An 18,494-nucleotide genomic window follows, 5' to 3' on the forward strand; every position below is an offset into this window, starting at 1 on the left:
GGTTCTCAAAGAGGAAAACACAGCATTCTGATCAATATTCCATTTTGGAATAGAATTAGAGAGAATCAATCTTCATCGAGCTCAGGAGCCGCCATGTTGGACAATGTCACCCACAGCTGTCGACCGAAATTAACGTCACAACTTCACTGTCACTTTTCACACATCTCTAACTTTGAACGAAACAAGACTGAAGATGGCAAAATCAAGAAATGCTCATGTTTAACATCAAGTTTTTTTTTGACTTGGCATTTGCCATTAACTTCTTTTCTCACCGTTGTGTACAGGTTGGTATTTCTTTCCCCTCATGCCCTTTTTTAAAATGATAAAACATAACTAAGTATTGAAAATTATTTTATGGACCCCTGAGCTATGTTTCACAGACCGCCTTAGTGATCCCAGTTTGAGAACCACCGCTGTACAGAATGTTTTCTTGTGTTGACTTGTCACCAGCCGGCCCGGAGCTGAGACATAAAAGATAATGTTCACCTCCCCTGTGAGGCACACACACTGAGCCACCCTCATGTGTGCCATGATAACCCAAACACACCACCATGTCGGTGATTTCACTTTGACACACACACACACACACGCACTTAATTGACATTCAAGGTGTCAAATCATGCACATTCCTCTGCGCCATCATGCGGGAGAGATGATAAAGATCTCAGTATCACAGGGAAATTAGTGACTTGGTTTATTAAGCAATGGCGTGGTGGAGTTGTGGTTAGCACATCTGCCTCGCGGTTGAGAGCACCTGGGTTTGAATCTCAATTTTCTTCACGAAGGCTGACATTTGCAAAATTCGAATGTTGGCTTCATTGAAGACTGTCTGTCATGTGGCGTGTGTGAATGCTTGTTTTTGTAAGTATAGGGTGTACCAAAAGTGGGCTGCAATAGGCTCCAGCTTAGTGGCCACTCTAATGAGGACAAGCACTCCAGAAAACGGATGGTTGGTTTCCTATACTCTCAGCCAAACGAAACGAAAGCTCTTCAGTGAGCCATGAAACCAGCTGCATTCCCTTTATTTATATCTTCTTATTTATATTCTTGTAATTGATGTGTTTGGTTTTATTTGACATGGTAAACGAATGAACGCCAGACCGATTAAGCTTGCCCTTTTGATCGTACCATTAAACTGTTTGCGAATTACGGCCAATAAAGCCTTTTATTGGGTGGCATTGATATTGCAATCCACGCTCACGGCCACCTGAGGCTGGAGCTAACGTTTTTACGAATCTCATGTAATTGAGGAAAGTCATGCCTTACTGAATTTCATAGATCAGATTTGTCTTTGCTGACCTCAAGTGGCCTTAAACGTAATGACATTTGTCCATAATGAAAGTTTGATGGCACTCACTGTCTCTGTAGGTTACAATTAATGGTCGGTGATTTTCTTGGAGGAACGACTAGGCCACCGGGGGGCAGTCATGAAGCCAAAAATGAAGATTTTCACTACTACCAAGTGACTCGGTAAAGTTAAAATTCATTTTTCACAGAGGATAAAGACTATATGCCTTTAATTATTGTATTTCTTGAAATGTCTGTTGCTTGAAGGGTTGTCGCACCACGATTACAGATTCTATTTGTAAATGCAATTGTCTTTGTTTATTGTTCTAAACTTTAACTGGGAGTGGCATAAACAACTTCAAGACTCCTTTTCACAAATTGTTCACGATTTGCCAAACTACTAAATGACAGCTTGTGTCTTGAAAAAATCAAAAATTGGGTCACGCGTATCTTCAAGGTGCTACTTCAGTCAACTTTATTATAAATTAAGGAAAAAATGACAGTATAATATTGTAATCTTACTCGCAATATTCGCAATATTAGTCAAAAAAACAGTGCTTGCTATTTTTTTATGTCTGTGTGAATTCTCAGTAATTGAGATGGTTTTACCCAAAAGTCCAAATATGGGTTTGATAGTTAATTTTTTTTTTTCTGAAGACTTTAAAACATAACTTAGGCATGCTATTAAGACAACGACAAATCTAATTTTAAAGCCACATTGAGCATTTATACGCAATTTAAAACAGTTACCATGTGTCCCATTTTATTGAAGGGTCTCTGACGTGACAAAATGATGAAAAACACAATTGTGGTTGAAATTCCTCAGTTTTGGTGGGAAAGCGCGATGCCTTCATGCAAATACCGTACACGCAGTCTTGGTAACCAGTGGGAACAAAAAGAAACTTTTTGTGGCGTTATTGGAGTCTCTGAAACTCCTTCTGCATCCAGACTTCCAATGAATAGTGCTTACTCAAACAAGGTATATTTTAAAATAGAAATGTTGTACTGTATTTCTATTGAATTGTTGCTTGTGTTAATCCAATTGGAAACACATACTTTGAAAGTAGTCAATACTGAAGGATCGCCGTTCCAAAAAGAAACGAAAGAAAGGAAAAAAGAATGACAGAGGACGTGACCTCTGTGGCAACTCTGGCCGTGTTCCCCTTTGGCAAGGGGCCCCATGCATGCTGAATGCATACATATACATGCAACCCCCTGTGACCCCTGCCGTGGGGCCACTAGTACCGCACTAGCACCTGTATCCAGAGCGGCTGCCTGCCGGTCCCGTTTTGGAAATAAGTTGCAATGCTCCTTCCGCTGTGTGCGTCTCAAGGGCAAAAAGGGAAAACGAGCTGGCCGACCACAACAAATGAACACTGACTGCTCTGCTCTGCTCTGGCGCTGACACATTCTCTCCCCCCTTTTTTGGTGGGACCGGACGAACATCATTACGTACTTCTACTACAGTTGGACCTGCCCGTTTCTTATCATTTTTGTTATTTTTAAAGAGGATTTCAGAGCGGTGGCGTGTTCCAAGGGAGCGACATCACGGACACAGTGTGACCGATCTTGGAACGCCATATGCGGCACTGTCTTCCCACTCCCTCCCGCCCCCTCTTCGTCATGCGGTGGATCTCCGCACGATCCAGCATCACATTGAATGGATTTTTAAATCATTTCTAGTCGCCTTGTGAGGAAGATTTTGCGACAAAGAGAAGACAAGCCCTAATATAAAATCCAAACTTTCCCCACTCAAGTCTCTTGATTACAATCACCATTTTGTGTCGATATGTTGGAGATTGGCAAGATTAAGAGAGGAATATCCACGAGAACATGAGAGTTGCACACCTCCGGATGAAGATAAAGATGCCACGGAGGATGTCGTTGTACGGCCGGGAGGCTGGAGAGTGAACGCCGGCTTTGGTGCGTCTTTGCTCGGTCACGGAGGACACACGGACACGCACATACGGAGACAGACATCTTTGGATATAAATGATCCAAAATTATTATTTGTAGTTTGCCGGTTCCATAGGACTCCCGTGCATACAATGGGGATTATGCTCCAAGTTATTCTAGGAATGTTTCAATTCCTGCTGCTCACCACAATCCCGACGTCACACGCCAAGGTAACGTATGGATGTGTGCGTCGCGTGCGCGCGCGCGCGCGCGTTCGTGTGTGCGTGCTTGCGTGCGTATGTGGCTCATCTGACCTCTAAAGTGTCTTTGCAAGCATGTGCTATACTTCGTGCGTTGATGATCACGTTGTGTTTTATTCCATATTTTATCTGTGCAAATCATCCTACTCCAGGTCAATGACCACCTGTCACCTTAACACCATCTATCTATCTATCTATCTATCTATCTATCTATCTATCTATCTATCTATCTATCTATCTATCTATCTATCTATCTATCTATCTATCTATCTATCTATCTATCTATCTATCTATCTATCTTTTGGTCTACTATATACAACAGCCTATGTTTGTCAATCTATCTACACTGCTATTTGTCTCTAGTTCTCTTCCATCTACAGTATATAAATCTAAATTTGTCTCTTCAGTATAAGTATATCTCTCTAAAAATCGATATACGTAAATCTATACTATCGTCTATCAGTCTATGAATATTGTCTCTGTCTATATATGTCTATACAACTATCTGTCGGAAAATCTCCATACGGTATTTGTATCTTTAAATCAGTTTACTACTTTATCTAGCAACAAATCTACACATATGTCTGTTTTAATCTATCATTTATAAATCTGTCAACATGTATTAGTATCTAGAAATTGATATACAATACCGTATTTGGCTATTGCTGTTTCTATATAAATCTCCGTCCATAAATCTACAGTAGCCTATATATCTGTCTATGTATCTTTATCTACGAATCTATTTATCTTATATATATCTGTCACAATGTAGTGTAGTTCATGATGAAATGGCACCATTATAAAAACTGAATACGTGCATTGTTGGCCTTGGCTCATTATGGTGTTAGCTTAGCTGTTCATTAAATTGGTGCTACCTGACATAGCTAGCAGATAATAGAATAGAATAGAATAGAATAGATCTTTATTGTCATTGTCACACATGTACAACGAAATTTAAAAAGTGCCAACCGATCAGTGCATAAAATAAAAAATAAATAGAATAAAAAGATAAAAAAATACAAGCTAAAAACCCACAGAAGAACATACACAGACATACTCTTTTTTTTTTTAGCGGCATTTAATGTGACTACCCCTGTAGGGTAAAAACTGTTGGCGAATCTGCTAGTCCTTGACCTAATTGATCTGTAGCGTCTGCCTGATGGCAACAGTTCGAAAAGGGAGTGGCCAGGGTGGGAAGTGTCCTTCATTTCCCTGATTTAATCAATAAAGATTATAATCTATTTACCTACCCATTCAGTGATAACGGGTCACTGTCAGTTACAACCAGTAGATCTGCCAGTTTGTATTTTGAAAAGTAGCAGAAGAGCTAAACAAAAATTGCTGTCGTTAGGACAATCTGGCAAGCCAAAAGTGTTTCTAATTTACACGTTATGTTGTCACAATACAAGGTAACTGGTTGTACCGATTGCAGGTGTTATTGTTTTTTTTTCCCAAGATATTATTACCCGTGTCAGTCACTGGGTGAATGTAACATGTGAACTCATCTTCACCTCACACTCACGAGTAGGTCGACGATGTGTTTTCTTTATTTATGTCTGGAAAAGTCTATCAGGAACACTCAGTGCTGTGAGGCGCGCTGGGAGCTGGGCCTAACTCTATACTGTATGTTTTACTCATTCATGAGGCCAGACGCTACATGGCCTGACCTTGATTATTTTTAACATGCTTCCAAGACATCTGCGTGCTCACTTGTTGCTAGGCAGAATTCTTCGGGCTTCGTTGGCAGAATGCTAAAAATGAGGCTAACAACAGCAATAGATGCTTTACTTATTATTTGAGTCTTAATTTGTGCATGTTTTTGGAAATTGATCTTTGCAGATTGTATCTGTCTGTCTGTCTGTCTGTCTGTCTGTCTGTCTGTCTGTCTGTGTTTGTTTCTTTGCACATAGGTGTGTTGGGCACCTTGATGGCAAAGTGACGACTTAAAAAAACTGAATGAGTTGAGCTATATAGCTTGTATGACTAATATAATTGTGTGTTTGTGTGTGTGCGTGTGTGTGTGTTCGTGTGTGTGTGTGTGTGTGTGTGTGTGTGTGTGTGTGTGTGTGTGTGTGTGTGTGTGAAAAAGACCAAGGCCACTCATAAGGGAATGTAGACTTTGTTCGGTCGGCCCCTTTTAAACCCTTCCACCCCTTTTTATACACACACACACACACACACACACACACACACACACACACACACACACACACACACACAGTTATTGGATTTTTGTTTGCATTTTGTGTGCATCGTGGTTTAACAAGGTTCATTAAATTTGCATGCTAAAATAAGTGTCAGGTTAATAATTTGTCATCCTTCAAATGAATGAAAGTCAATGTGACATAAGCGGATGGACACACATTTTCAAAACGTGCTACAAAGAGGAGCTTGCGACACAAGATTCAAACATTGCCATATTAAATAATTAAAGCTGTGTTTTGGGATTAAAAAAATACTTTTAGCAGGGTGATCTGGTGAGTTTTTGGCCACACAAGCTGCAGCATGTGTCCTTGTAAAAATGTGTGTCTTGCCTATTGAACTCCTAATCCCAGTGGCACAGACTCTCACTCTCTGCTCGTCATGAGAGACTTTACAGTGGGTGGGCGGGCGAAGGGGGCAAAGGTAGCAGCTCTAGCTCGGCAACCCTCCCAAACTTTTCCACGGCAAATATTTTTCGTCACGTCAGCATCTAATGACAGACACATTTACAGCGAGGGGCCCCCGATCTGGCGGCCTCCATCCTTTCATTTTGTCGTAACTAACTTCTTGCGTTCAAAAGGGGCCGCGGGGTGCTATCTAACAGGAAATTCTTTCATGATTTCAAGACTCCTTTTGACACACAAGCCCACTCCATTGCCTGAAGTACACTTGATTTGATAGCAGTGCAAATGTGTGTTGTTGATTGACAGCTCTGAATCATGAGAGAAGACCGAAAACTTTGTGTGAATAGTAAAAAGTGTTGACTGTATGAGTATGTACTGAATTATCTTTGTTCACTTTCTTGTGCTTTTTATTTCTTTTGGAAGCAGCCTAAATCCAAAGCAGCTGAAATTTATAATAATCGATAAATGTCGATGGCTATGAAGACCAATGGTGACCAGTGTGACTGCTGTCACAAATATAGTTACAAGTGGGTCTGCACACTTGTGCAACCACATTAACTCAGTTGTGTAACTCCTCAGTTATATTAACCTTAGGCAAATAAACTCTGATATAGGCATGTGACATCAATCACTTGCTCGCATTTTAGCACTGGCGGAGCTAGAGGTGGTTTGCGGGGCTACTTCCCCCCCTATCGCCCCATCCTGAAATCTGCTTAGACCCCCACGGTACCAGGCCAGATAATAATTGACTTTTGGGTGATTTGCAATTTCACCGGGAATTCTTTTCTACATTTCCCCCGTCCCCTGTAGAGAACATCTAGTGAATGTTTATCGGCGTTACTATAGGTTGGTCAGAAAAAGCCTACTTGAACAGCTACAATTGATTTTGGGTTAATTAGAAGCGCTTTAAACAATGGCAGCTTATGCTAACTCTCACTTAGCAAGCATCTAAATGTGAATGGTAAATTCTCAGGTCTTTACTCAGTCACATTCCCAATGACAAGAGGGTGTGCACACTTGTGCAACCACATGATCTCAGTCGTTTACTCTTATTTCCAGTCAGGAAAAGATTGCTTTGACTTTTTTCTCCCCTCTCTCTGTTCCACCAGCTGGCTCACTGGCGTCCCACCGACTCGTCCAAATCCAGAGAAGGTCGAGAAGGTAAATTGCCAGTTCCCGGCAAAGTTGTCCCCTTTGCCTCCCATCGTCCAATCTGTGGTGACTCTCATCCTCACTCAGTGCGGCGGTGGTTGGAGGTGTACTCCCGCAGCGGCTGCGAGCCCCGAGAAACCTTGGTGGAGGTCTGGCGGGAGTTGCCGGGGGAGACGCACCACCTTTTTGTGCCCTCCTGCGTGGCAGTGAGGAGATGTGGCGGCTGCTGTGCCGACGAGGCCATGGAGTGCGTGCCCTCACTCACGCATACGCTCACCATGGAGGTACATGCACATGCTCACACACAAGTATTCAACACATCATGTTGTGAGATGGAAAGCTGGCCTTCATGAGTGTTTTTTGTGTGTGTAGTTGATGAGAACTTCCTTCATGAAACATGAGCTCATTCAGCTGACTTTTGTGGAACACAGCCAGTGTGAGTGCCGGTAAGAAACACACACACACACACACACACACACACACACACACACACACACACACACACTTACGATCTTACAATAATTAATAATCCACAGTTAATCATCTTTGTAGATTTGACTTTGTAGCTCCTCTCACTAGCAAAATGAATACATATTTTTGTCCATCAATTGCATCATATCTATTTGCAGGTTAAAAGAACAGCTCCAGCTGACACCAACTACAAGGTATACTTTCTTTATTGACTCCATTTTGGACTTTTGAGTGTTGTGAGCTCTTACAAAAAGCTTAATACAGCCCACATTGTTGGTAAATGTTACTTTCATATCCTACAAAATTTCACCACAGGTCTAAGCCTATGGATACAGTTTTTCCAACACAGCTCAAAGTAGGACAATATTAACATTTGTAAATGTAATATGTACAAGTTTAATCATACGAAAGCAATCCTTGTGTGAGGAGCTAAGCATGTTTAGATCTGGAAACAGCCTGCAGCCTAAAAGGACGGTCATATTTATATCGCCTCGTTTCCTGTTTGGATATGGACGTAAATACAGAGTTCCAATGTGTGCTGTATGTGTGTGTATACATTTGTTTGATGACTCAGTAAGGATTTACGCACGCGGGTGCTTTTGCAAGACCAACCTGCACGATGTCATCCATGGGTAAAAACGTGTACAAGTTCAACATGTGTTTGAAATTTGGTCCCCCTGTGTAATGTCCCTTATTGAGTTAGCATCTGTGTGACTCCCTCCCAGCATCCCCTGGGGTGACCCGCATCCTGTTGTCACCATAGTAATGATTTTATCTGGCCTGCTGTGTGCGCACACACACTGGTAATGATGGAGCGCAGTCACGCATCCGCCGTCGTCGTCGTCGATTTAATGGACGACAACATAGGACATTAGGATCCTCATGGTGTGCCAGCCGTGCCGCTAAATGAGCCCATCATAATTTGAGCCCATCATAATTTGAGCTTCAAAAAAGAAGCCAAAAATACATTTTGAAAGCGGTGGATGTTTAGATTTTGTTCTATGGGAATCTGTTACAAGACAGTTTCATCTTTTAACGTTCATATAGTAGGTGTTTAAAAGTATTACATGACAAGGACAAAATGGGCATTTATGATGCATGTATGGTGTACTCGACTCGAAATGACCAATGCAACACATTTTGGTCGAATGTTGAATTGATAGCTGATTATTGGCATAACTAGCTCTAGATTGAAAATGTATATTGCGTAATAAACTCAACTCAATTATATTTAGAAAGCACTCAAACAATGGCACTTGAAACAAAGTGCTGCACATAAATAGAAATCACTATAATTATAATACTCTGTAATTTAAAACAATAAAATCAAATACTAAAATAAGGACTCAAGTCTCGTGCTGTGTTGAACTCCAAGGCATAAAAGCCAGTTGTTGTTGTTTTATTTTTAAAATAGACACCCGAGGAGTTAGTCTTAAATGTTCACAAGGAGTTTGGAACTAGCGACAGAATTAGCTGTTTCCCTTCTGAACTACTAAACAAAGATTGTCAGTATCAAGCCAAAAATGTTGCTAAGATTCAAATCAGATAAAAATGTTCCAAAACCAAAAAATTTCAATTTTTTTTTTTTTAATTGGCAAAATAAACAACACATGAGAGGTCCAGTGTCCAAAACAAAAATTTATTTTGCTTGTCATTTTCAGGCCCTATCACAAGCCAACAAGAGTCAAGAAAAAGGGGCGAAGAGCGAAGACATTTGAAGGCGTCCGAAATGCGTAGGTTCATGTCAATTATCCATCCGTGCCTCCAATTTCTGTAGCACTTGTCCTGGAGCCAATCACAGCTGACTTGTAGATTCGAACCAAGATCCTAGAAAGTGTGAGGCGTACATGCTAACCGTTACTCCACCTCCATGATAATCAATTCCAAATCTTTTCCTTAGAGATGGAGTTTGTATTTGTAGTGTGTATTCGAACAGATCCTCTTTGCGTGTTTGGATGAGAGGTTATCTGGTCTTCGTTATTTGACACAGTTATTTGGACAATTTCTTTTACAGCCGCATTAGTCAAGGTCTGACACACGCAATCACACACGTACTCACACAAGTTCACTCACCTCTGTGTGATACTCGCGACTCAAAGAGATCTTTGTGGTCGCGTGTATAGAGTTGGGATGAACAGAATGCGCCTTTGTGGCCAACATTTAACACTCCACAGCACCCTGGGCAGTGCAAAGGAGGACAATAAATAACAGTGCAGAATGGAGGACAATAATAATTTTATTTATTTGTCATGCAAGAAATAATTCATTTAAAAGTCGTTCTTTTCCATATGTGGTACCTGTGACAGGTAAGAGAGAAAAGTACAAAAGTAGAGTTGGAACGGATTTGAAATGGCAATCCTTATGTGCATTTATACACGTCATATCATGGTTCAACAAACACGTGTATATCACAAAAATCCCTGCTATTCAGATGCTTTTTTTTTTTTTACTGAATTTACTGAATGCCAGAACAGTCAAACAGATAAACACAATCTGAGCTGAGGTCGGCCACAGCTCACACACAGACACTCACGTTTACTCAACAATGTCATATGCCTCCCATCAGGCCTCGCCTGTTAGAGCCACATATATTACCCACGTACACTACAATATTAATACGGTTCCCCCATGATTGGGGGGTCCAACTCATTTGTGTCGCGGGCCGTATTGTAGTCATAGTTTCCCTCGGAGGGCCATTATGACTGTCAACATTGTCTATATACATACATTGTAGGCAAAAGCTAAACTGTGGAAAAGGCTTTACTTTCAGGACCTGGATTTGACACCTGGTCCCTAACCCACATGAATAGCATTAGCTATTACTCACTCACATCTAGTGCATTGGGAAATATCATTAAATGCAATTGATAGCATCCAAGTAGGAGCAGTATCCAACTTGGGTGCAAGACAATAAACGGTGGAAAAAAAGGAACAATTTTCCTGTAGCTACTGAGCTCCTAGGTGAAAAACGAAAAAAAAAACGCAGGCAAGCGCTAACTGACGGAGAAAAAAAACAGAAACACGCATCAGTGGACTATGACATGATAGTCGTTATTTCTGTAGGTCGGTGGTTCAGTCCTTAAATGGATTTATACGGACATACAGTATAAACATGGGAGTGTGTATTGTCTGTCTCAATGTGTAATCGCAGTTCGATGGTGTGAAGTGTGTGAGAAGCCACAGTTCTAACACCAAGCACAATGAAAACCTTGTAGCACCATGGCACGAGATTGACATGTGTGTTTAGCACCATGATTCCCATGACCGCATGCAGAGCGTTTGGAGGGATAAAAGGATGACCGCATCTTTTGGCCATCACTTATATCGGGGCCCCTGGGAAGTCAGAGGGGACTCCATGTTGGGTGTGATGTCCCTTCAGAACCCATCCATCACCCCCAACGGGCTTTATTTGAGCTCTAGCAGGGGTGAAATCTGTGTAATTTGCTCCCAAATGCCACCTTCTCTGTCCGTGCCAGCGGCAGGCGTGGTCACGGCGGCCCTGGACAAAGATGGACTCTCTCTGCCTCATTAAGTATCTTCATTATCCACCAGCCTCCTGGGAAGACGAAAATGGAGACACTTTTCTCATCGCCGTCTCATCGACCAGACTGAAAACTGTGAGCACTGGGGGCTTGAGCTGAGAATGAAATAGGAAGAGTCACAAGTATCTCACTGTGGATGTTTCATTTAATTTGAGCCACAGAAGTAATCGGCGACTGGAAGCTGCTGAACAGTACAGGGTACCCCAAAAGCCACTACACACTTCCTCTTTTCTAATTTGTTTCAGGTATCATTTTTAACCTGGATTTCAAACCATTTACACTTGGGGCTGACTTCACTTCTGTTGGCAGCTTATTCCATTTGCGAACAGCATAACAGCTAATTGCTGCTTCACCATGTTTCCTTTGAACTCTGAGCTCCACGAATTGACCTGAGTCTGCAGATCTCAGAGCCCTACTTGGTTAATGGACCTAATCACCCAACTGTTGTTTGTCCTCCCCAGGACTCTTGTTTTCTCCTCCACCCCCACCAGTACTTCTCCTCCGCCGACCTCGCGGCCATCTTGTCGACCGTGCCGAGGCAGGAAGTGGACGCTGGATGCGGAGTCATGTCGGTGTCTCTGCAGAATTACTGCTGAGAGCTGCCACCGAAAACATCGGCGACTCAACCCTCATCGGTGCAGGTTGGTGCAAACTGCAAACACATACCGGATGTATACAGTATGTGTAGTCGCGGTTGGCTAGTTGTGTTTTTCTGCCCCCCAAAAAGATAGAAACAACCACCCACTGTGGGGCCGCCAAGTCAAGGATGGGGAGACTCTGTGTGGTGGCGGGGCTATGCAAATTAGCCCCACCGCTGTGTCACAGTTGGGCAAAAATTAACAATGGGTTGCTTGCAGAAGCATTTTTGGAAATAAGTGGTCTTATTTGGCATCCGCTGTGTCGACAATTTTATCAAGCAATCAAGAACGTTATTACAAGCTAGCGCTGTTAGCAAATAATAGTCTGTGCGTCCAATTGCCGCTCGGTTTACCTTTTAACTTTGACATAATAGGAAGGGCGTTGTGCCAGGATGTGGTGATTCTGCATGATAGTGTCTCTGAATTGTGTAGTTTGGTGGCCACTTGAAAGTGGCTCGGGATTTTCACCTTCAAATCCAGGAAGCGACATCAGACCTTACGGGTGGGCAGGCCCAATATTGAATATGAACCATTAAAAAGCCAATTCTCCATGTCGCTTGAATAGCAGACCTCCCGTTTTAATTTATTCTCTTCTGTGCTCGCTTTCAGGTGTGACGCCAGGAGGACTTGACGCGTCCTCCTTTTCACCTCGTCCTCTCCACCCAAAGGAAGTATTATTAGCACACAGCCTGTACTAGCTTTTTCTGGTTAAGCCGCCACTGTAGCACTGTACATGTACATCATACGTGTGTGTGCGTGTGTGCATCCATCTCCACATGTACAGTACATAACGTGCGCAGACACATCCAGTCACTAAACACCTCGCACGAGTGCAGGGACCACGCCGCTGATTTATGATTTATGGATAAACATTCCCCAGAGGACTCCCGGCTTTGCAGTTGCTTGGAGACCATTGGGGCTATCATGGACGAAGTGGACCTCTTGGTTTTTCCAGGTTCACGTCAGGGCCAGTGCTTGTATGTAGGATTGCAAAAAAAAGCGCTGCAATCAGATAAAAGGCGCACACACACTCAGACATGCCGGACGGGACATAGGATACGCTCATGCAATGTGTATTTGGACCTATAGTGGTGCTGAATATATCTGTGTGGTCTGGCTCTGAAAGACCCCAGATGGGTTACCCCCCCAAAAGCATATGAGCACGGGCGAGCCTTTTGCAGCACTTGTTTTAATTTGGGCCCTTTTGTCTCTTGTCTTTTCCGTCGGATTGAAAGCGGCCGCTTTTCGCCTCGCTTTGCCTCGCTTTTAGGCAGTGAGAAGAATGACAATAATGAGCTCTGGCGTCTGTCCACTGCTTTGCACGCACACACATTCCCAGTTAAAGCAGCAGTGCGAATAGCACTCACACAAAATGTGAAACAGGTATAGCCATAATCTTATTTGTCTTTTTCTATATAACATGCCTTTTTTTTATTACACAAGCCTTAATTTTATCCATTATTATAATTTTCTCACGTTGCTTGAATGTTTTGTTGTGTTTGGCCGTAATCCGTCCGCATAAAGAATCGCACCGGGGGGCCCCAAATGTATTGAGTCCAAATGGACACGTCTCACCAAAAACAGGAGTACTCGGTATACATTAAAATGAGTTAATCACACTAAAAAGCAGTGAAAGGAAAAGGCGGGAACGTGATTTGTTTTGGGTTTAGCAGACCACCATTTTGGGACGTCATTTGCCGTAAAATAGACAAAGGAGGCCTCTAATGGGTTGTCAGTCAACATGACGTGACAGGCCAAAGCTGAAGCCGTATTGACATGACGGACCAAAAGGTCGAGCTGTTTTGTTGCTATTTACTAAAAGTCGCTCCTGTATTGGCATGACAGTATAAAAGCCAGAGTCGTATCTTTGTGGCAAACCAAAACTGAAACCGTATTGCCATGGCAGGCCGTAACTGAAGCTGTAAAAACCAGAGTCGGATTAATAAGAGCAGACCTGTACTGATTTTACGGAACAAAATGTCAGCAAGCTTTTTTTTTTTTTTTCCACATTTGGCTCTTTGACTTCATTGGAAGGCTCACAATTACACAATTTTGCCTCTGGCTTCATGTGCACTCCGGCGTAAATGAATGAATTGAGGGACTGCCTCAACTAAAGACACACTGTATGACAAATACCGTATTTATAATTTTATGTCCAAGTCATTGCATCAATCACTACCTCTTTGTAAGAACACATTCATAATGTAACATAACATTCATAACCTTTTGAGAGGTGTTTTTATCAATAAGTAAATGTTTATGGCATGTAGAAGTTATGATGACTGCTCAAATGATCTTTTTTATTTTGGAGCCCGACACTATGTGCTACAGAACCCCCAGATATTACGTTGAGATTTTTTTTCGTAGCCACAATATATAACATACACGTATGTACATTATATCTTACTTATTTATATACATACATACATTATCCCTACCTATTTCATGGACAAAATGTAATCATTTATGACCATGAAATACTGTTGGTATAATTTGCGCAGGAAATACTATTTTGTAAGTAAATGGACCACACATTCGCTATAAATTTATAAATTTAGCAGCTATTTGAGACGTTGGTTTTGTATTCCCACTAAATTCCTAAAACGTGGCTCCGCTTTCCTAACAGAATGAGGTCATTGGTTTAGCTTTGCTTTATGATGAGCTAGCTATAGCATCACTCGGAAATTAGACTTTGAGATTCTTCTAAGATTCTGATTTTGCAGATATTTAGCATTGGTTGTTTTCCCAATAAGGTTAAACTTTTTGCTATTTGTTCAGCCCTGCCAAATGCTATAGTGCTAGACTAGCACTGATCATTCGGACTTTAGAGTTGCTCAAATTATCACTTCAAAGCCTTTCTTAATTTTTTTATTTTGTAAATATTTCAAATCTTTGTCCCCTGAATAGCCAGATTGAGATTGGCTGTTTAACTTTGCTTTTTGCCAATCTATCTATAGCATCTCTAGACTTTTATATCGCTCTTAAAATTCTGCTTCAATCTTTATTCTGTGGCTAACTGAGACTGATTGTTTTCCCACTCAATCCACAGAATGAATATGGCTTGATGCTAAAACAACTGTTGCAAAAATTGAATTACTTAAAATTTTTGCCCTTGCAAAAATTAAACTCTTGCTCCCGCAGATACAGCTCCTCACTTACAATTTTGCACAACAAAGTCATATAGGGTCATATGATAATAAAACTTTTTTGTTGTTTTTGTGCTATAAAGCTCAGTTCAGTATCCGCCGGTTCAGATTGCACTGTTGCAAAAAGCACATACAGTAGGCAGTAAATGCTATCCTTGCAGAAAAACCACACACAACAAAAACATTCCAGTGGAAGGAGACGAGGTGCTGAGCTCTCAGGAACGCTAGCAGGGGTAGGGCATTTAGAGGTCTGGATGTTACTTATTCATGTCTGAAAAAAATTATTTTAATACTAAATCCAAGCAGAAATAAACAGGGTTGACATTTCAGCATCTCAACAGCTTGATATATTCCAATAATGTCTGTATTTGTGTGCTTTGTATCAGCACAGTTGACTGTAAAAATCTCTTGGTCATAATTATGTAGTAACAGACCTTACTAAACGTTTATAACCCCTTGTCTATGACATAGTGCATTTTTTAGAGCAGGGGTTCTCAAACTTTTTGGGTCCGGCAACCCCTTACAGGGACACCCCCCCCCCTCAACCTACTACTAATGAAAAATAACTAAAATAGCTTAATTCAATTTAACAGGAGGTGGTTGTTTTAACTATTTAAAGCACTTTGAGTCATATTTTATTCTCATGGAACTTGTATGGTCAGGGTTAGGAAAATATGTTCTGGAAAATGTCTTTGTTCTGGACTGTGGACTACAAAAGGAAGGTGCTGTATTTTTGAAAGTAAATGTCTTGAGGCACGCTGAAGTCTAAAATGTTTTCATAATTGGCCTGAAGCTGAGGTGGGCAGAAGTAATCGATTTGTTTTGTCAACGTTATTGCCGTTTTTGTTTATTGTTTTTAGTTTGCAGACCCCCAAGTAATATCTTGCTGACCCTCATGGGTCCGGAGACCCTAGTTTGAGAACCACTGCCTTAGCCATGTACTGTGTATGTGTTGTGATTGCTGCTGCAGATACATTGTACTACTGTAGCCTCAACAAATCTTTTTTGCTGCTACACCATTTGTGCCCTTTAATAATGTCCTTGTAGAAAAACAATACAGGTCTATGTCATACTTGTTGAATAAATCAACTCCGTGTCCGAGTGTACAATATACTGCATCCAATGTATTGGAAGTGATACAACCATCATGTTACAGATGTTATTAAAGGAATCGTCTTATTTTTCATATAAAGCTCTGGTATTTGTCTCGTTTTACGGTAATGGAAGTCAAACAGGATTATTTTCATGACATTGTCATCCTGCTAGTTGGTGACAGAGAATTGTGTGCGTGTGTGTGTGTGTGTGCGTGTGTGTGTGTGTGTGTGTGTGTGTGTGTGTGTTTTGAGACACAATATTATTGCCTCTCCTCCTCTTATCTATTCTGCTGAGTCAGAAGCTGCCCGAGGACAAACTGAACACAGTCAATATGGACATAAGCAAAATAGTCCAATTTCATTTTGTTGTACTTACAAAAAAATGAAAACTGCTATTTTATGACATTTTGGTAACTCATTGATATTTCAGAATTTTTGCCCATGCATAGCTGCTGTTCACTACCAGTCAGGGTTTCATTATTTATTTGCGAAATTAAAATTTGTTTCCTATATTTATCCACCAAATAAAACCATTCCAACTTTCAAATCATTCAGGATGTCCACGGAATTGTTTACCAAATTCTTCAAATTCCCACATTTTCACAAGTACTAATCTAAGAGATGTTTTCGAAACAGCCCCCTTCCTTGCATAATTCTCAACCATTCCGACTTGAAACTGTTCAGCTCATTCAGGACAAACAGAGTACTATTTGTCACATTCCTGAAATTCTTCCAATGGAATTCTCAATTTTGGCTGCATTTTACACATCTGCTAATTATGCTCTATTTTAGTTCAACGTCAACTCTTCATCATTCACATGCAATTTGTACAGAAACTTTATATATATATATGTTCGTTATTGTGCTTGTTGCCGCACTGTATTACTTTTGTAGCCACCGTGCAAACTTCAACTGATGAGCATGTATGATGTTCTGGTTGTTGTTATTGTTAATTAATAATAAAATAGAGGAGTGACGTCGGAGATAGGAGAGGATCACTGCTGGCAACAAATCTGTCTGTCTGCATGGAAAGGGCATCATTCCAGTACTATATATAGCTGCTGGATGAGGGAGACGGGGAGTGAAAGAGACAGAGTGAGTCATGCATCGAGAAAAAAAGGATGTCTTTATTTCTTCTTTTTTTACCCAGCCTTCTACTGTGCTGAAACCAATGAAATAATTACAGTGAGGGAAATAATTATTTGACTGACCATGCTGAAAATGTAAGGGATTAACAGTCTGTATTTATTGCAATGGTTTACTCAGCAAACATATAAAGTCTACACCCCCCCTGTTCATATACTGTTTTTTTAATAACCCGTGTCACTTCATTGATTTAAAAAAAAAAATAATTCTTTGAAACAGTAAGTACTAATAAAAAAAAAATTAAACAATGTGGCTGCACAAAGTGTGCACACCTTTTAAAAACTGGGATGTAGTGACGGTGTTAAGAATAGACCAATTACTTCAGTTCTTATTATGTTAAATTGAAGTCAGAACACACCTGTCATTTCATTCCTCAAAATCATTTTCAGCTCTTCTAGTAGGCTTTTCATGGCATTTGCAGGTTTTGTTTTAACAACACTGGCTGCTGCTTTGAACAGCTCAGAATTACCTCCACCCAGTTCCAACTAAACAAAAATAGCCCCAAAGATTGATATTGCCAGGTTTCACTCTGGGTAAGGTGAAGATTCTGGTTCTGTTTGCACCAAACATACCTAACGGGGGAAAAAAAGTTCAACCTTCGTTTCATCGGACCATCAAAAAAATCTCATGTGAGAACATGTCTATAGAGATGGTTAGAAAATGGATGAATGGGGGTTCCTGTCTGCTGACAGTTTTTTATAACACCTATCGTACTATGTTAAACAAAATGGTGGCTACCGTATATGTTTGGAAAAAAAACTAGCGTTTTTTTTTCTGTCTGTGGAAATGGTGAAATCTCATTTCCCATCCTTGCTGCCCGACCACGAGAACTCAAGGTCGCCGTCCTTCGACGGACCGTGACGGATGGGGCCCGTGTTTGTGTTGGAGATAATGCTGTTAGTTTGTTCTGTCAATTAGAAAAAAATGTCCTTTGTGCTCACAGACGACGTTTCCTGCTTGCTCAACTAACGCTACGTACACAAGCGGCGTTTCTGCTCACTGTTATCATTACATCACAAACTTGATTTCGCTCTCTCTTTGTGGCTCTTTCATACAAACACGCACACACACAAATGTATATGGGAGCATTGATAGCATCAGACAACACACACTTGCAGGCCAGATAACACGAGTTACCTGCTTCAACACAGCTGCTACTACAAACCAGGGGCATGGAAATCATGGCGGGAGTATGTTCGCAAAATATGACAGCAAAGTGGAAAAATACAGGCAGGAAAGCAGAGAGGGCCAAGAGA

At 41.1% G+C, this 18,494-nt stretch overlaps 1 protein-coding gene across 1 annotated transcript; it reads left to right on the forward strand.

Moving 5' to 3' along the window:
* Positions 1–232: 232 nt before the first annotated feature.
* vegfba (vascular endothelial growth factor Ba) lies at positions 233–14,400 on the forward strand. Its single transcript, XM_037261139.1, has 9 exons — positions 233–1,470; positions 2,621–3,413; positions 7,159–7,210; positions 7,289–7,485; positions 7,574–7,647; positions 7,831–7,866; positions 9,334–9,405; positions 11,676–11,855; positions 12,462–14,400. Exons 2-9 carry the CDS (start codon positions 3,336–3,338, stop codon positions 12,481–12,483), a joined length of 711 nt encoding a protein of 236 aa, XP_037117034.1. The 5' UTR covers positions 233–1,470; positions 2,621–3,335; the 3' UTR covers positions 12,484–14,400.
* Positions 14,401–18,494: the final 4,094 nt, after the last annotated feature.

Source organism: Syngnathus acus, chromosome 10 (genome assembly GCF_901709675.1).
Source record: "Syngnathus acus chromosome 10, fSynAcu1.2, whole genome shotgun sequence".
NCBI lineage: Eukaryota > Metazoa > Chordata > Actinopteri > Syngnathiformes > Syngnathidae > Syngnathus > Syngnathus acus.